The sequence below is a fragment of the Anas platyrhynchos genome, chromosome 3 (genome assembly GCF_047663525.1).
Source record: "Anas platyrhynchos isolate ZD024472 breed Pekin duck chromosome 3, IASCAAS_PekinDuck_T2T, whole genome shotgun sequence".
Taxonomy (NCBI): Eukaryota; Metazoa; Chordata; class Aves; order Anseriformes; family Anatidae; genus Anas; species Anas platyrhynchos.
The window spans coordinates 57,697,766-57,717,908 of NC_092589.1; the positions used below are offsets into that span (position 1 = coordinate 57,697,766).

The 20,143-nt window shown below is 41.4% G+C and overlaps 1 protein-coding gene across 4 annotated transcripts in view; it reads left to right on the forward strand.

Annotated features, from left to right (window-relative positions):
- Nucleotides 1-18,670, forward strand: part of PLAGL1 (PLAG1 like zinc finger 1) — a 47,531-nt gene extending 28,861 nt beyond the window's left edge. For 3 of the 4 annotated variants that reach the window (XM_038176562.2, XM_038176563.2, XM_072035955.1), the window contains exons 3-8: nucleotides 5,072-5,227; nucleotides 6,315-6,427; nucleotides 7,986-8,135; nucleotides 12,140-12,259; nucleotides 14,326-14,822; nucleotides 15,197-18,670. In XM_038176562.2, the coding sequence (XP_038032490.1) occupies nucleotides 5,072-5,227; nucleotides 6,315-6,427; nucleotides 7,986-8,135; nucleotides 12,140-12,259; nucleotides 14,326-14,822; nucleotides 15,197-16,466 (2,306 nt within the window). In that variant the 3' untranslated portion in view covers nucleotides 16,467-18,670. Of the gene's footprint in view, nucleotides 1-924; nucleotides 1,132-5,071; nucleotides 5,228-6,314; nucleotides 6,428-7,985; nucleotides 8,136-12,139; nucleotides 12,260-14,325; nucleotides 14,823-15,196 lie in introns of those variants that run through there. The other variant, XM_038176564.2, reaches the window with a different exon arrangement.
- Nucleotides 18,671-20,143: the final 1,473 nt, after the last annotated feature.

A 20,143-nucleotide genomic window follows, 5' to 3' on the forward strand; every position in this document is an offset into this window, starting at 1 on the left:
TTCTTTCATAAAGTTTTTATTTTTTTCACAGAGGAAATGTGTGGCAGTGGTCCACAATAATGGGAAAATAACTTGGGATTAAGTGTTTGCTAATTGAGTACTTTGAATTTTTGCCAAATAAATAATATTCTGGAACAAGCTTTTCAAGCTTGTCCAGCAATGGGTGCCTCAAAACAGACCACGGAGCAGGGAAACCTCACATACTTTTATGTAAGAAGAATCAAGAATTGCATATTGCAAATGCAATATTTGTTAGAAGATTTCAATAAGGTATTTATGTGGCGTTCCTCTACATGAAAGCCGCACGAGGGTAATGGAGCAGTGCAGTTTTACTTTGGGGTAAATTACTGTTGTTTGCTATGCAAATCTTATGACTGTAATTAGACTTGGATTTGGAGTGCTGTGTACACTGATCTTTGTTCCCTCCGTGCACGGGAGCTAGTTTTAATGCTGCAAAACAGCACAGCAGATCTGGAGCGCTGCTGGGCCAGACAGTCACTTCTCGCCGCGCATCGTTGCAAGCAATGGGTGTTGTAAGAGGAATGGTTTGCCTCCGTGCTCACAGCACACACGTGTAGCACTGCAGACGCCTTCTGAGCCGCTGAAGGATTCAGGTACCACCATGTCACTTGACAGCAGAGGTTGGAGAAGATGCAGGAAGGCTGCCCTGATAAGGATCTGGTTGTTAGCAAACCAATTTTTAAAAAGTTTTGCTCTACGGCTGATTGGCCAAGGAGCTGGTGGTATGCTCAGGCTCTCCCGGCAGAGATTGCTGTTCCTAGTATAGCTATGTATAGCCCCGTTATCTCTGCAACCGGACTTTGTGTAACCGCGGCCCGTGGCGCCTTGCCCACGCTAATGAGCTCTCCCTTGAGGCCGGGCTTGTGCCTGTGGGGGTGGCACTGCACGGGGACCGTGCTGCCGTTTTGGAAATACGAGGTTGGTAACCGTGCTCGAGCCCAGCTGGCTGCTGCTACCCGCAGGAGCTCGGCCCCGAGCAGGGCAGGCGGCCCTGTAGTCATCCGGGGGGAAAGGGAAGCAGGCTGGGCTGTGGTCTGCAGTGCTGGCAGAAGAGAGCTGTCACCTCCACCTGGAGCAGGGGCAAGCACCACCACGGTGGGAAAGGCGCAGGTGAGCCACGGGCATGGTGTTGGTGTCGCAGTCAGCCCATTGCGGTCAGCTGGTGGGTGGGAGCCGCTCCCGTGGGCACTGTGGCTGCTGGCAATGCCTCCTAGCAGCAAGGCAGAAGCTGGCCCCATGGCATGCAGCAGAATAAAAATCCTACCAGGTACGGGATCTGCAGCTTGTGCTGTTTCATCTGCAGGTAGCTAAAAAGGGCATAATTTGGATCAGTGTAAGAATCTTTACAGGCACAGAGAAAGAACCAACAAGTACCCTGTAGGGGACAACATAGCACTGCTGCTCTGAAGTTACAGTAAATGGCATGATCTGGTTTTTGCTTTTAAAAGACTTGTAGTACCCGTGAATTTGTTTGTATTATTTTTGTTGCCTACTCATTTAAGTAGCAGCAAAGCAGAGGAACAGAGGCAGTTCTATTAGTCCCTTGCAGGCTTGCGCATTATCAAGTATTTCTGTAAACATGACACAGAATCCATCAATCTTGTTTGTGTAAATATAAGTTAAGGGAGCAGGGAAACTGTAAAACCACCAAGCAATATACGAATGTTCCCAACAAAAAGCAGAAAAAAATCTTCACTAAGAGTGAAGAATTTCTATCAGACTGCATTTTATACCTAGTGCTAATGCTGCCAGGTGTGTGTTGCTCCTGTAACAGGATGCTTCATGGTTCAGAACACCTTAGAGGGTGTGAAAAATATATATATAACATTTTACCTAAGCAGCCAAGTGAAAACAGGGCATAAAATCTGTGTGAGTGTTGCAAACTGGTGCCACAGTGTAGCTACAAAGCTGATACATTTTTTGCCTTGCAATTTATCATTGAAATACAAGGGATCCTGACTGAGCTGGTCCTTAACTACCTCCAAGGAAGATCATGAATTTGACAGTTTTGCACTGTTAGTTATTGGGGAAGAAATAGCAAAGACCCCCACTCCTCAGGGGAACTTTTTAAGGCAGTGGGTGCTCTCAGCAGTTATACTTGCAGTGGCCCAATCCCATGTTTCTGGCACACCCAGCAATTTTCAGTGTGCAATACATTCAGAGTCGGGCTACCAGCATGCCAGCGTGGGGTGAGAAGTACTGTGCGGTGCATGTAATTCCAGGATGTCTGTTAAACTGCTAAATTAGCTGGTAACTTCCATATCCCACATCAAAACGCAGGCAGTCCTAAAGCAAGCGTTGGGCAGGTCTGGATGTTTGGAGGTGCTGCAGAGACACCAGCCCAGACTCACCCCCAGCAAGGTGCTTAACAAGTACATGAACCCAAATGTACCAAGCTGCCAGGGTGTTGGCTGAAGTGGGTGGGAAAGCTAATTAACTTATAGCAGTGTCCTAACTCTGAGCTGCTTCCAGCTATGGAGTCTGCTGTTTGGTCATGTTCTCCAGGCCAGCACCCTGGTGTCCCAGGTTTTGGCTAGGCACCTTTCTGGCAACTATTTCTTTGCGCTAGCCATATTTTCAGTTTCAGGGAGCACCCTCCATGTGTGTGTTTTAAAATTCCATGTGAGACTGTTAGATTTCTGTTTTGAAACCAAATCCTCTCCCAGTGTGGACGGAGGCTGGTTGGGAGGTCAGCTCTGTGGTTGTGACGGCACCTGCAGGTGGTGGCGAGTGCCTCAGTCAGGAGTGGGGATGTCACCACCCATCAGCAGGGCCTTCACCAAGCTCGTCTTGTGGTTGCTACTGATATCTCTGGGAGTATTTAATCATGAACCTTCCCAGTCAGGCCACTTCAAACCATACCATCTGCTTGCATGGCAGCAGGGTTTAACTGACAGGATACCAGTAACAGATTTGGAGGCAGGTTGAAGGGAGGCCTGCTGTGTCCTTCTCCCCTGCTTTCTGCTCCTCGCCTACCCGCTGCCTGCCCTGGGGCCTCCATGGTGGCACTGCCCCGGGAGGGCTGCAAGGTTTGCTCAGGAGCTGGGCATTCAGGCGATGAATCACAGAGGCATGGCAGGGAGTGATAAGGTCGTGTACTTTATGATTAGATACATCCTCCCTCTAACAGCGGCTCTTTGTCTCCCTTTTGCTTTTGGTAATGTTTTTCAGCTATTTGCATACAACAACTCTCCAAGCAGGAGCTGTGTAACTTGAAACAAAGTCGCTATTATTCTAGGTAAGCCTAGGGAGCTGGTAGAGGACCCCTAATAGCTTGGTTGCCCTCAGAAGACATAGATTGTTGGTAATTTATTTAAAAGCCTATTATGTTAAATCACCATGAAAATACTTTATTTTCCTTGCAGCCTAGCTGTAAAGGACTTTCAGGTACATAAAATGCTGTGTAATTAGAAAAATCTGTCCTGCGGCTGTATTTAGGGTGTGTTTTTTTGTGCATTTTCAATGATAACTGAAAGTATGGCATTTGGTGATGCCGCAGTGATGACTATAGAGTGGCATGTTCTTTATCTGTAACGGTAAGAAAAGAAAAAAAAAGTCATGGATTTCAGTTATTCGTAGTGCCGGTGTGCCACCTGGGAGCCATGATAAAAGAAAACTATTATATGGTCCCCAGAGTATTGAAAAATATGGACTACTGCCATATTGTCTACTACTGTATACTGACCAATATGTAGGTCTACCTCCTCATTTACAGCTAGTGGAGACACCAGAGAACTCAGTAGGAACACTTCAGACTTATTTGGGGAGATTTTGGACCAGACTCTTGAGGTGTGTCTACTGCCTTCTTGTGTTTTCAAATGGAAACCTTTTGGAGCCACACTGAATATTGCATCTGTGTCACTACCATCCTTTCTCTAAGCCTGTCTTCAATGTCTCTCCAGATGGTGTCTTCTGAGTGCTTATGCTTCCCTGGACCTCTTTGGGTACTAGCTCCCACCTGCAGTGAAGCCTCATCTCTCCCAGCCCAGTCTTTGCTACAGCTTCCCATGGCTCCCTTGAACTCTCTTGGCTGTCTTGGCTTCCCCCTTCCATTGCTTACTGCCACTTACTTGATCAGACTTGCTCAACAGAGTTGTCAGAAGTAGAACAAAGCAAGGTGGTCATGGATGACCAACATCATCTTTACCTTTTAATCATAAAGTGTTGTTGGTTTGGTTTCTACTGTCTATAAAAAGGCTTTGTGCAATATTTTCCCCATCAGCCTGTGTAACTCCATTGCCTGGATGACTTCTGCTGAAGAGTATCATTGCTGGGTTGTGTCCCTGCTCAATTCGAGTTTCCCTGGCAACCAGTCTGAGCTACACTGTGCCAAAAATACTGTACTGTGCTGGGAGAAAGTCAGTGGTTGCAGACATGTATTTCTCATTAGTGACTTCTCTGGATGGTTTGTGTGTCCTGCAGATGTGATTACTAAGAAAAGGTCACTGGGAAATGTGGTGTGCCCTTGTGTTTTCCATAGGCTGCCCATGCTAAGAAGGCTACCTTGTGTGGCTGTTGCCTGAGTTGTGGCTGTAAACACCTATCATATTCATTTCTGTGTTACACCAAAGGTCTCATCTCCAACTAAAAAGGGTATGTGTAAGCTCACAAAGTCACAGTGATCTTTCTTGGGCTGCTTGGATCTCTGCAAGTTTCTTTGGTTATTACTAGTAACATTGCCTTTCTCATATACACCTTGATTTAAAGGTGTGCATACTGTGAGCTCCAGTTTTCCTGTCATCCTGGTCTCCAAAGGGACTGTTTGCAACACCTCAGAGTGAGCTTTGTATAAGTTTTGGAGTCAGGACTTACCAATGCGCACAGGAGGGAATGCACAAACTGGAGGTCTTATTTCAAACCTTCCTATTTCACTTTTGGTTTGCAGATAATCTTTTCGCTACTTAATGTAGAATAGTGGTATAAAGAGAAAAAAAAAAAAGAAAAAAAAAAGAAAATTTAAGCTGTGTTTTCAGGTGAGAAAATTAGAAGAGACAAAATTGGAGAGTAGCACAGCATTTTAAATAATGTGTTCTCTTTTCTGGATTTTTAGGGTGTGAGGATTGCGGTAAGAGCCTTATAGGAGAATGCAAACTCCATGGACCACTCATCAAGGCTAAAGACAGGGTTATTCCTAGCCGAGCCCGTCTTACCCTACCTCATTACCTTACTTTGCGAGTGTTGGAGCTGCGAGCTGGAAACCAGCAGAGTAAGTATTGTTGCTCTTTTCCCCACATTTGGGAAAGAGGAGGCCACTGGCTGTACTAACACTTGCTTGTTTTCATGAGTAACTTAATTGGGTACTGTGTGAAGCTGAGTGTTACCAAAGCTCAGACTCAGCTACTGTTTTTTATGACTGATTGCTAGTAACCTCAATGCATAGACTGATGTCAGGACATTAGCCAGAGCTGGTGTGACATTGAACTGTGAGCAATCAGTTGGTTCTCATGAGGTGATATGTGTCTAATGAATGTTGAATTTGTATCTAATGGTAACAGCCATGTACTATGTTACCTATCTCTTCTTTTCCCCAAGCATGCAAAACAGGAAAGAGTATTCAATAAAAGGCCAGAAACAAAATGGTAAATAGCATCCCTCATTCACCACCCACCCCCTGCGGACTCAAAAGAACACAAGGTGCTAATGTACCTTTTACAGCATCTTCTGTTCACATTGTTGAAGGACAGTTGTTTGTTTCCTTTAGATGGCAGGACAGCTCAAATGCCCACATTTGAGCAAGGGAACTACATGCTCAGTGTGCAAATCTTGCACAGATACCTGTGTAACGTAGTTTTGTGTAGATAACATTTCATAAAGAGAATGGCAAGGTGCCTGTTGTGTTGCTTCATTGGTATTAAATTAGAATGGGCAAGATGGATAATTTTGAGTTTTCATAGATCCTCTCCTCTCATATTGGGAGATGACAGCCTGGTCAATTATACCAAGAAGTACAGCACTATGATAACATCAGCTTGTACATTGAAGAGTATCAGCACATTTGAGCATTGCATGTTAATGTCTTGTCATGGGTTTTATGCACTTTTGCAAATTGTATTCAGTGTAAGTCCCATTTTTAAAAAGCCTCTTTAAAGACTGGGATCCTTTTCAGACTCTTAGCCTTTGAATGATTTACCTGGTTTATTAGTTTAGAAGAAAAATTAGTATGTTCAGCACTATTGTGTGTCTCCATTTTCATAGCTGTAATTACACAAGAAATAGCTAATTACACTTGTATTAATATTAGACTGGTCTTGTTTGTTTGTTTATTTATTTATTTGTTTGTTTTTCATTCACAGTCCTCGGAGTATTTGCGAAGAAAGTAATACAGAAGAGAACACAGTTTGGTCCTTATGTTGGTCAACTGTCTACAAAACTGACCCGCTATGATGAGAGTAGGCTAGTCCTGCAGGTAAAAGCCCTATGACTTAAAGACACATATGTACTTCATGTTAACATTTTGTATTCATTTTAACCGGGCAACTTGCCTTCTAATCTATTTAATTAATCGTACTTCTGATCTCCATCTATGAAGTTAAATCATATTACTAGATTGCACAGCATAGCCTTTCACCCTCCAAGAGAGGCTGGCAGCAGCTGTCCCACGACATGCTGTATGTCTTCCTTTGAACTTCCTCAGAAGCTTGGGACTGGAAAACAGTCTGCTGTGGAGGAAGGCATAGATGCAGATACTCCTGTAATTTCATTTGAGAATGAAAGCAATAGTTTCAGTAATTGGTGTAGATTTCATTTGCACATGAAATTCATGTGAGTGGTCTGCCAGGAAAGGAATACTATTTTGCTGTAGGATTTTCCTTGCACGTTGATACCAGTTCTTCTCCATAACTAAATTTCTTCCATCCTTACATGACGCTGTAATTCTTACAAATGCAGAAAAGGTACATCTCTAGTGAGTTCGTGAGCATGGATGAGCTAATCACCCAGTTCCTTCCTCTCCACCAAGCCATTGTAAACCACACCCTATGCTCTATCAGTCGGCCCAGTTTGCTTTAAAGTGCACTCTGATAAGCACAGCTCTGACTGATGAAAGGGCTGTTTCTTCACAAAAAGAGACTGCAGTCCCAGATTTTCTACATGACAGCAGTAGCTGCCTTGGCATTTCTCTAGCAGCATTCTGAATGCAATCAAACCAGGACCTGACCATCAGGAAGGTATTTTCTTTGGAAACATGACAAAGTTAGGTAAAGTAGTTCCCAGAATCAATGGAAATGAAACTTGTTTTGCAATTAATTATTAGCATAGATACAGATTAGAACAGATACACGCAGTGCTGACATCTGTGTTGCAGCTTCAACTGTCCATGTTCCAGAGAGTGTGAAAAAGCAACTGTCTTGTATGAAAAGGTCGGAAGCATTTGCCTTGTAGAGGCATTCTCTTGCAAAGGAAAGGAGGAATGAAGTAAAGCAAAAAGAAGGATCTTTCTAGCACAACTGTTCATTTGTATTTATTTTTACATTGTTAAGGAGAAAATGAGATGACTGTTAAAAAGTCATTATATTGTATGTTGCCTCTTTGGACTTATTACACAAGCTGCATGATTGTTCAATGCAAAACACAGCATTAATGCATCACTAAAGTTTGAGATTATCAAGTACTCAGGAAGTACATTAAGGCACAAAGCTTATCTTCCTACCTGCTTGCACTTAGTTCTTATAATACTATCTTTATGTAACATAGAAAAATGAGAAATATAAATTGGAAATACATACAAAGGCCTACAGCTATTTTAGTGGTTGGGCGCCTCGGAAGGTACTCATTCTTCACTTTCTTTTGCACATGGTGTTCTCTGAAAGTGATCTATTTCAAAACAACCATGATTTCAGCAAATGTATCTCTGAGAGAAGGTAAATAACTAGTAGCTCTGACTCCAAGCTAAAGAAAATTAATGTTTCTCTGTACAGGACTGGGTTTTATCCTGTTCTTTCTCCCATCCTCCACCTTAATTTCAGGTGTTGAAAGATGGAGGGAAGTACTTTCTGGACACTCCCAATGAAGACTGTGGAAACTGGATGATGTTTGTCCGGCTAGCCCGGAACCAAGAAGAACAGACCCTTGTGGCTTATCAGCACTGTGGAGAAGTCTACTTCACGACTGTTAAGGTACTTAAACCCACATTGCTTCACCTGTCACTCACATGGCAGTTCACCAACAAAGATTCTGAAAGACCAACCCTTTTACAGATGAAAGATTTATTATATTCAACTGGAGCTTTACGACATACCACCCTTTATGTCACTTAATCCATAGTAAAGCAAGCAATGTATGGGGTTTTCCAGTAAAAGGCAATGTGTACATACTGTTGTGGGCAGTGAAGAAACTGAGCAGAGAAATAAAGAAATACCATTTGTGGTGGAGGTGTTTAAATATAAATGCTGTAAAGTCTTACTACTCTTCAGTTCCTAGTAGGCACATGGAGAGATTATCTAGCAGTGTTATATTCGACAGTACTTTTTCTAGGAAAGCACACACACACTTCTGTCCTTTATTACGTTGTCCTGTATTACAATGTGTTTTTGGACACATTGTACGTTCTGATCACATTACCAGGTGCTCAGAAACAGGATATTAAATAGCCTCTTTAAGTATGATTTTCCAGACATATTTTTATTTTTATTTTTATTTATTTAAATCAGAACTTGAACTTTTAATCAGAACAGAATTTCTAATCAAAGCTTTTTTTTTTTTGCCTTTTTTTTTTTTTTTAAATCAGAACTCTTTCGTTTAGGAAACTGAAGTCTGTATTTTGAACGTTCCTTAATTTCCTCTTTTATATTCTAAGTAAATACCTGTATAGTATAGTGAGGAACATAAAAGTAAGTATAGGATACTAGTCAAAAGAGGTTACTGTGGGAATATTTATCACACAGTGATGGTGTGAGAGTAAATAATGGTGATAACACTCTATATCTTCAAAGTCTTTTATAACAATGTTAGGTATATTTGCCTTTTGATGAATAATAAAGCAATTAAAAAATCAATGTAAAGCAGTATATACCAATCTGTGACAATGTTTAGGCTGTGCTTCAAATTATGATACAGTCAATACCTTTTCAGATTTAGTATGTGATTTTAGATGCACGCTGTACATGTAAAACTGTTAGGATTAATAATACTGTATTTGGAAAGCATGCACAGCAGCTTTTCTAATAAACTGTAGTTACAAATTGATAACTTAAAGTTTCTGTTACAATTTAAATACTGTATTGAAACAGCTCACTGCTGTTTTCTACAGTACTGCTCATTGGCATTAATGGAGAGTTGCATCCTATATATTAAAATGAAAAGTATTTTAGGATGAGCAATGTGTTTTGGAACCCTTACTATGCATCATGGGGAGTTACTCTCCTTTTCTCACTCCTAAATCCCAGTACCATTCATGGTGCCATCACATCCTGCAGACAGTGTCCAGGTCAGTAAGGTGATGGCCTTTTGCTACACTTAGGCACACCCTGCTGGTCACATTGTGAGGCTGCCTTACGGCTGGTTATGAAGATATTTTCTCAAGATATTTTGAATATATTCTGTTAAGTTGGGAGTAGAAATATCGGCTCCTCTCTCCACTTTTTTACAGAGATATCAGTTTAGAATAAAGGTAGAAAAATTTCAGTAACATGAAACTACAGCACAAAAGCATACAGGTATGTAGATGTCTAAGTGGCCTACTGACAGCACTGTTGGTGTACTTGCTGATCTACTGACTGCAGTCCCTAGAAATGAGTGGTTTTTAAAAGCAATGAATTAATTATGAGGAAGTAAAAATAATCCAGGCTTGCTGTCTGTTTGATCACAGGAGAATCTCCTGTGGGTGCTGTCATAGGTTTCTGTTATTACCACAGGTGAAACAGTGTAAATGATATCCTGTAGAAGATTAGGACACTAGAGGTTCAAAACTGAGATGAGGGCTTTCACCTTACTTGATTATTTCTCACACTCATTCCCTTGCTTCCCCTACAAAGTCACATTTGCTAGGTCTCAACTTCCCATGGGGGAGATTGCTGCTGGTCCAGGAGGGTCAGGCAGGAAGTCCTGGCGGTACCGTGCTGTGCAGCCATTTTGTGGTGTCACTGGCCAAGGGCCCAGGGCAGCCCCAGACACGTGTCTCTGTGGCTCTCCCCCATTTCCAAGTTTCTCTTCCTGATGGCTTAGTTGTCTCCATCTAAAAAGACTATGCAGGAGCTCAGTGCGTGATTGGCCTCCTAATTGGTGGTTCTGCTTCACGTCCCTTATTAATTGGAAGATTCACCACAGACCACTTCAGTTTAGACTAGGTGTTATTAGAAGTCACAGCCAACCCATAATGGCTGTAGTTAATAAGTAGGTTTGTGCCTGGGAGTTCAAAAGTTCAGTTTTGGACATTATGCGCACAATTATCTGTCACCATTTAGTGTTCACAGCCTGTTATCTTTTACCTGCCATGCTTATGCCATACTGATGTTATATAATAAGTGCACTTCAAGACGTCACATTATGTGAAGTAAGACTTGGCTGCTGTCCTTCCAGGCTAGTTTGTTCTTTTCAGTGGCACAAGTTTAGTTTAGCTCAAAATAAAACTACAAGTACAATGCAGATTGGCTGTACACCTATTACAATGTTGTGCGATTGCTTTTTTGTTTGTTTGATTGGTTGGTTTAGTTTTGATGATAGATGAATAAAACAGTGTACAGGGCCAGGAAGTCATAAAACCTTTCTCCTTTGCATCTATGTACATAATGGATTTTTAGCCAGTGAGTATAACCATTCACCTTTCTTTTTTCTGTTTGCTGTATAATTGGCTGAAAGCATTTGTAAGAGGAGGTCATAGTCCAGTCCCAAAAAGATCTGTGCAGGCATGACTGGATGGGAGACTGCAGAGTATGGGCTCCCTTAGTCCTGCATAGGAAGGCTTCAGTGAAATAAGAGCAGAGGTACAATTAGCACGTGCATAGCAAGCCTGGCCTGTTAGAGCCAGCAAGTGTGAAGAACTTCCTTAGCTGTCTTGCCAGAAATGTGCAAGTTTGACTTGCAGTTCACATATTAATTCTGCACCCATGCTCAGTAAGTGTGACACATCCAGGAGGCATCCAAGCTCTTGTGCATTCACTCTACATTTTTCTTTTGACTGTACCCAACAATTAAGTGTTATGTCCAGGGGGCTTCAAGATACCAAGGAACAGGCATGGCATATTGCTTAGAAAGACTGCTGGATGCCTGGACATCCCAGACAAATACTTCTCTCAGAGCGAAAGTCATGAGGCTGAGGCACCCTTACTTCTACTTCTCCCCGTAAAATCTCTGTTCATACTCATATCTGCTTTTAGAAACTGTGAAAGTGTCAAACCCCAGTGGGCTTGCATAAGAAACAGTATGGCCAGCAGGGCTAGGGAGGTGATCGTCCCCAAGTACTCGGCTCTGGTGAGGCCGCATCTCAAGTACTGCGTTCAGTTTTGGGCCCCTCACTACAAGAAGGACATCGAGGTGCTTGAGCAGGTCCAGAGAAGGGCGACGAAGCTGGTGAGGGGCCTGGAGAACAAGTCCTATGAGGAGCGGCTGAGGGAGCTGGGTTTGTTCAGCCTGGAGAAAAGGAGGCTCAGGGGCAACCTTATCGCTCTCTAGAGGTACCTTAAAGGAGGCTGTAGTGAGGTGGGGGTTGGTCTATTTTCCCACGTGCCTGATGACAGGACGAGGGGGAATGGGCTAAAGTTGTGCCAGGGGAGTTTTAGGTTGGATCTTAGGAAGAACTTCTTTACTGAGAGGGTTGTTAGACATTGGAACAGGCTGCCCAGGGAAGTGGTGGAGTCACCATCCCTGGAAGTCTTTAAAAGACGTTTAGATGTAGAGCTTAGGGATATGGTTTAGTGGGGACTGTTAACGTTAGGTCAGAGGTTGGACTCGATGATCTTGAGGTCTCTTCCAACCTAGAAATTCTGTGATTCTGAATAGTAATGCTCACAAGGCATTTGACTCTTGTAACTAAGTTATCGATAATTTAAACAGATTCAATTGATGCAGCTTGGGTAATGATAACAAATTGTACCTTCTCCTCCCCCCAGTCTTCACTACAGTGTTATTTTTTAGTAGAAAAATTCACACAAGTAAATGTGAACTATTTGTTTTCCATTCACAGCCAATTGAACCCCACACAGAATTGAAAGTATGGTATGCTGCCGATTATGCCAAATTTATGGAAGCTTCTGCAGTCTTCATTAAAGAAGAAACTGATGTCTGTCCTTTGCCTCCAGTAGCAGTAAGTACCCCATATCTGCATTCAAGCCATCAACAGACATAGTAAATTACAGCTTACTTACATGCTCAGTCTGATTATGAAACTCTGGTGATGTTAGAGCAAGTCATAGAATAGGTGGCTAACACAAAGCCAAGAGCAATTTTAAGCAAACAGCTATGTGTGAAAAGGCTGCTCATCATCTCCTGTGTTTGTTATCCAGTGGAGCCATTAGAAGTATCCAGAATTAGTGATTCCAGTGGGATGTGTTGGAAAGACTTAAGTTTGGCATTGTTTTTTAGGTAACCAAACTGTCCAGCCTCAGACTTCTCTCACCAGTTCCCTTTTGTTACACTGTGATTGGTTGGACAGATAATGTATTGGTTATTTCAGTCTTTCCTGGGTTAAAAAACTCTTTTAATCCCAATACCTTTCCCTTTGTATGATAGTAAGAAATCCTAAACTGACGCAAAAGGTACCTAAGTATTGAAAATGTGACTGTGAATATTGATACGTAAACTAGAAGGAAATGCTAAACAGGGAGTATGATTGAACCAGGAATTCAGAGGTGCTCCATGGAGCAAAAGCAACCCCATTGATTCATAGGAGCATAGAATAGAATCACAGAAACATTAAGGTTGGAAAAGACCTGCTAGACCATCTGGTCCAACCATCACTCTACCACCAATGTCACCCACTAAACCATGTCCTTAAGCACCACATCCAACTTTTCCTTAAACACCCCCAGGGACCACCTCCCTGGGCAGCCTGTTCCAGTGCCTGACTGCTCTTTCTGAGAAGAAACCTCTCTTAAATTCCAACCTAAACCTTCCCTGACACAACTTGAGGACGTTCCCTTTAGTCTTATCGCTAATTATTTGCAAGAAGAGGCTGACCCTCAGCTCCTACACTTTCCTTTCAGGCAGTTGTAGAGAGCAATGAGGTCTCCCCTGAGCCTCCTCTTCTCCAGACTAAACACCCCCAGTTCCCTCAGCCGCTTCTCAGAGGACTTGTGCTCCAGGATGCACTTGCATTGAATTCACTTGCATTGAAGGTTTTATACGGTCTGCAAAGAAGGATTGGGAGGGCCATAGCATAAGACAGAAATGAGAGAGAAAGGCTCTGTCTGTGAACAAAGACAGAGTGGGCATAGCGTTACCATATTCTCTAAAGCAAGCTAACCCAAGAACAAGGGAAAGCAAAGACGCTTTATAAGAAGCATGAGTGAAATACAGAGACAGCTAAGGAAGTACACAGTTGTGTATTGTTTCAAAGTCTATTTCATCAGTGACTGTTGGTTTTGTTGCTTTTTACAATTGTTTTTAATTTGAATTTTTAAAATTTCTATATTCAAAGTAAATTCAAGCGAATCCAGTAGAGCTCTTATTTCTACAGAAATAATAATTCCAAATAATACATTGCATAAAATAAATTTTTAAAAAGTTGTTTTAATGCCTTTAAGCTAGGATAGGTTTGATATCCCCAATGCTGTAACTTACTGAGTTTAAGAAAGTCTAATGCCAAATGTCAAGCTGAGTGAAGAAATCTCTCCTGGGGGCATTGACAATTGCTTTCTGGTAAAGGGGCAAGCAGCATGGAGTCAGCCCAAAACATAGAGAAATTGTGTGTGGCTAAACTACATTTGTGTGCAGAAACCCATCCAATTAGACAGGTCCCAGCTCTGGGATTTTTGTTTGGTTGCAATAGCAGATAAATTATGTCAGTCCAAGGTTAAAGTACAATTCTCAATTGCTTTTATAAGTAGTTCCATAATAGGAACAAACAGACTTTGAAATTCAGTACACAGAGATGAACAAATGTTGAAGGACTCAGTACTTCTGCTGTAAATGCTAAACAAAAATGTGAAAATCAGTATTCAGCCAACCATTTTCTTTTTTTTTTTATAGTTGCTAGACTCCTAGAGAGCATCCTTTTCCAGCTGAACAGCTGTGTGGTAGTAAAATCAAGTAAATATCACTAAGGACAACAGGTCTTAGGAAAGCCCGGGAGAAGATGTAGTGTCAGTGAGAAGAATATGACCTTTCCTTAGAATGGCTAATAAGAAAGACCTGCTTCTGTTCTCATTGCAGAAAGAGCCTGTAGACCCTTGGATATGCTCCAGTTGTAGAAGCGCTTTTGCAACTTTTGCTCTGCTGGAATCTCACCAGTGCATCAATAAAGACCGAGTCCTTACCACAAGGTTCAGACCACCAAATAAATTGGGACCTGTAAAAGCAAAAAGCAAACTTAAAGGGAAACTGAGAGGATCGGCATTAGGCAAAAGCATCACTCAGTGCTATGGGACCATTTCTTGTTCCTCTGCTGCAAAGCTTAGCTGTGCCAGCTCAGGAAGCACTTGTGATGCTCTTGTGAGGTTTATACCTAAATGGAGAAATGGCCGGTCTTCACTGTTGAAGGGAAAAGAAGTGAAGCAGCCAGACAGTTACTCTTGCCGACTTTGTGGGAAGATATTTGATTCCATTGAAAAGCTCACAGTCCACACTTACGCGCACAAAGGGGAGCGCCCCTACAAGTGTCCACAGCACGGATGCACAAAAGCCTTCATTTCCAAATATAAACTGCTCAGGTACAGCTCTGAAGGCAATCCTTTTCTTGTGGGTGTGTGGGGGAAAAACAAGGACATCTTTTGTCTCTTGAGTGTCTTAGTGGCAGTTAATCCCAGAGTTCCAGTTTTCATATTCCTGCGTAGGAAGAATTGGTGAAAAGTAGTCTCTATTAATTGCAGTTGCTACTCAGATTATGTTGAGCAATTTGAACTTTCTCTGTGCTTTATGATTAACACAACTTTTTTTTATAAAAAAAAAAAAAGCTAGGCTTTTTACTAATAATTCAAGAACTTGTGAAAATGCCTTTCTTCTTTCTGTTTTTGAGTCTTGAGCTGCACTGTGTACTAGAACAAATGTAAATGCTGATAACACTTTTTTTGTGTGTGTGTCTTAGGCACTCAGCCACTCATTCTCCACAGAAATCTCACCAGTGTGGCTACTGTGAAAAGACCTTTCATAGAAAAGACCATCTAAAGAATCACCTTCAGACTCATGACCCTAACAAGATGGCCTTCAAGTGTGAAGAGTGTGGCAAGAAGTACAACACCAAGCTAGGTTATAAGAGACACTTGGCTCTTCATGCAGCCACCAGTGGGGACCTTACCTGCAGGGTGTGTGCCCAGGAGTTTGGCGGTACTGAAGTTTTGTTGGAACACCTTAAAAGTCATGCAGGGAAACCAACTGGCAATACCAAGGAAAAGAAACATAAGTGTGACCACTGTGAGCGTCACTTCTATACCCGTAAAGATGTGCGACGGCACATGGTGGTTCACACGGGTTGCAAAGACTTTCTATGCCAGTTTTGTGCCCAAAGGTTTGGGCGGAAGGACCACTTGACTCGCCATACTAGGAAGACTCATCCACAAGAACTGCTGAAGAGCAGGTTGCAGAATGGTGACTCAGTAGGTCTCCTTGACCAACTTTTCCCATTCAGACTGAAGGAAGACACCAGCATACCATCCCCTTTTCCTGAAAGAGTCTCCACGCAGAATGGAATTTTGAATAGTCCAGAACCAGAGGAATACAACTGTTCACATCTTCATCCCCAGCCAAGCTTACAAACTGCTCTTCCTCTTGAACCTTCTCCTCATTTGCAAAGGATGGGCTGTGCAGACAGCCTCGCAGCTGTCCATCCCACACCGTGCTCAACAGCCATTCCTGCCAACCTGAACCTTCATCAGTCTAATAAATATGACCTTAGTTCTACCTCATTTGCAGCAGGATCCCTCAAAAATCTTCCAATCAGAGTGGATGTTAAAGGTTACAATGTCCATCTTCTAGAGGACCTGCCATTACCAGAACCTCAGTCTCTCCACAAAATCAGTCTGGAAGAAGCTTCCTCAGGGCCTGTAGGTGATACTCACAAGTACGCAGTGCACAAGGAGACAGAGACAGCAGCTGAAACTACCAGCATGCCTTTCATGGATCTCACTCATGTGATGAGTTTCTGGCAACTCCCACCAGGTGACAACCAGAACACTACTGGGGACATCACAATGGCATTTGGTCCAGAGGAGCCATCACATAGGCTGAATGGCCAGCAGCAAGGTCTACAGCTAGCAACTGGTGGCATGGCCATAAACCAGCTGCATCATTTTCCTCGCTCCTTTCCATCCACTACAAATTCTGTAACATTGCCTCATTTTCATCATGCCTTCAAATAACTATGCCTTTAAAAAAAAAAAAAAAAAAAAGACTGGTTTACTTAAATCTGTTAGGAGAGGGTTTTGTTTGTTTGTTTGTTTTCATTTTGTTTTAAGAAAAACTGTCCCAAATGTTTTTTAAAGCATGTTATGAACACGGTAGTTCAATTCAGAATGTTAATAAACAAGAAGCTCTATTTTTCATACTACTATTAGTTTTTAGCATATGACAATAGTAGGACTAACATATTTCCCTCAACATCCTCTGTATTTTTGTTTCTTACCTTTCAAACAAACAGCTGAATAAATATCTTCAATAATAGCAAAGCATCATAACAGGCACAATGAAACTTTGGCTGCCGCAGTAGGAGAAATAGGTTTAGGGTGAATGGGAAGAAGGGGGAAATCACAGAAAAATAATTTTAATGAGCCAAGAATCACAATAAGTGTATACACATGGAAACCTTAATATGAACAAGTTATCGGTGTGATAGAGATTTCTGTTAAGCACTTAATTACTGAATTTTAGGAATCTTTAATTTAAATCCAAATAATTCCAAGAATAAATCTTATCTCCTTGTTTCAGTCTTTTAAAATGAAGAAAATTACTGCTGTGATTATGTTTAACTAGATTTCTTTTTTTTTTTTTTCCTGAAGCACACTTCAGCTGTGTGCATCTCCTGCATTATTCCAGTGGCTCAAAGTAACTACCACTGCTGCATGAATGTGCCAGAGCAGCTGTCTTGTATGGGTGTGCTTTTCAGAATGGGAAGTGAAATTTCTCAAAGGTTAGAGCTAACATTAATTTTCACTTAGAACATGATCGTCTAGCAAGATACAGGAACCTGGGTCTCACGCTAGCAAAGCACTTAAGCATTTGCTTATATTTAAGCATGTGTAATCCCATTGGGTCAACAGCTTGCCTGATTTAACACTCAATAAAAAATAATGCTTCCTACCTAAGGGGCCTTTATTCACCTTTTGTTAATTTTTTTTTTTAAAAAAAGGCTTTTGTTTAGCATGGGAAATTATTCTTAATCATAGCCATCAGACATGGACTCCTTGACAGAAAGCCAACCCTGGCAAGGCAGCCTGCCTTCATCCAAGCTTAACCTTCATTGAGTCAGGGGTAGGTCCCTATGCAGAAGGCTTGTGGTAGTTACCTCAGGCTGTGCCCTGGTCATAGCCACAGGTTGTGGCTATGCCTCAAAACCATCATATGAAGTTAGTGGGTATGGTAATGGTCAAAGCCATCTTACTCATGTTTGTTTTGCTCATTAGTATTTGGGCAGTTAGAGCTGGGCATTCAGCCTGTGTTTCTTCCAAAGCAGGTTCACAGGGACTTCTCTTTGTTTCTTGTGGTAAATTGTCCTTGTATGTTTCCAGTTTCCAGCTGGAAAGTGGTGTGACAGTCCCATCACCTGAACAGTATGTTAGCAGAAATTGCAAAAAAATCACATCTCCCAGTAGATGACATTAAATAATAAATAGATAAATAAAAAGCCTTCTTAATTTACTTTCTTGCCTGACCCATACTTAAAAAAATAAAATAAAAAAATCTCATTTTACTGTATGATGCCATTATTAGTGGATTTTGTCACAGCTGAAACAGATGCAGAATTTCTGAATCTGAATACACAATCTCTTCCATTAAATTTAAAGGTAATTAATTGTACCTAATGATCATTACAGATAAACCATGAAACAAGTTTGTTCTCATTGCCCCCATTAATCACAGAAATATTTCCAGATAACTTCTAATAAATATTTTTTTAAACGATTGCTATTTTGCTGTTAAAGAACTACAATGACAGATATTAATATTTTTACAAGTTTATGATTATTTGGATTATGGAAAGGTGGTATTACTGCAGTTTGTGCAAGAATATGTTCTTCAGATCCATTTTTATTTCAAATGTTTTTTGGCATAGAACAAAACAAAAGGAATTTTAAGATCATTTGAATTATGAGAATAGCAGTAGAAAAAGTGGGTAGCTGCACATTCATGTCCAGCTAGCAGTTATTTAAATTGCAAGTGTCAGAATAGTGAAAAAGTTTAAAACATGCACAATTTACAACTCATCTCATAATTTTATTCAGACGTGGAAAGGTGTGTTTATATTCATTTACTGCATTGTTTGCCTTGTTCATGCAAATTGTACTCAGTTGCCTTTGTTCAAACATGTACTTGTGAAAAAAAAAAAACAAAAAAACACATTCATGTAGCACTGTCTGATCATGTTATTAGTAGACAATTTGTCCTTTTGGTTTGTGCTTCTATAAGAGGTGTAACTAATTACGAAAATAAGTGTCTTTGAATTAAAAAATGATGTTAAGAAGGAACCATTACACAAATATTAAGCTAGCCTGACACCCACGCTCTGTGAGCTGCTCGACTGCAATCAGGAACCAGAGCACTGGGCTGCCAAGAGACGCGTTTGGTCCCTGGTCACAAGCTGTTCTGAAACGTGCAAAGTTATGTTAATGAGAGGCATTTATCATATGTAACTATGGGTTAAAGACCGAATCTCAGTTAAGCAAAACGGAAAAAAAACACCTTGTAATATTAAAACTCTTTAAAAGCGCACTATAATGGTGTCTACAAGTAAAACACAGAAGCAGACCTTAAATAGGTGATCCTGTTGGTTTAGATCTTCAGTCTATTCAATTTTTTTTCCTAGATTCTTGACGCTGTAACTAAGGGAGGTGCTCAGCAGTATTCTGTATACAGCATATGGTAGAAATACCCTACTGTGCAGCAAATTAAAGGACCTATTTTTGCCTGCAGTTTAGCTGTTACCACTTCGTTATAAGTTTTTATTTATCCATTACAAAATTGTGTCTGCATTAGAATGTGGCTTATTCTAGGCTGACATGAAAAATGCATGTAGCCAAATTGCAGGTCAAATATATCTGTATTTAATTTTGCACAATTGTGGCTTTGGGTACATATATGCTATGCATACATCTCTTCCTTAAACCAAGGTAGTTGTCTTTCAAGAGTATCCTAGCACCATCACATATCTACTTCAGAAAAGATTATTCTATTCAGGCTCCATTCATTAAAAACCATGGTCTGATCACATTAAGCCATCTCAGCATAAACACTCAATGACAGTACCGTAATATAATGGTGTTACCGTGTTTTTGCCATACCACTATCTGTGTCCTTGATATCATTAGGTCTTGTATCCCTAATATCCCTATTGCTGTAACCATGAGCACAATTCCTAGAGGCCAAACAGAGAACTATAACAGTTCAGTGGTCATCTCGTGTTTGACCACAGTCAGTGCCACATACTCCACACACAGACGTGCTGCAAGTTGTGCTCATGCTGAGCTCTGCAAGAGTTTTGTGGCTGAAGTCAATGTAAGCAGGAGCAGATTCCTGTACTCCAAGGCACAGAGTGTAGCACCTTTGATGTCCCATCCCTGGAAGTGTTCAAGGCCAGGCTGGATGGGGCTTTGGGCAACCTGGTCTGGTGGGAGTTGTCCCTGCTCATGGCAGGAGGGTTAGAATTAGATGGTCTTTAAGGTCCCTTGCAACCCAAATCATTCTGTGATTCTACTATCTTGGTTTTATTTCTCTCCTGGAAAAACATTACCTTCCTTTAAGAAATGAGCTCTTAAAAGCACCACATTCTGTGCACACTTTTGGAAGAAAAAGGTTGGGAAAATATTTGGCTCTATAGATAACT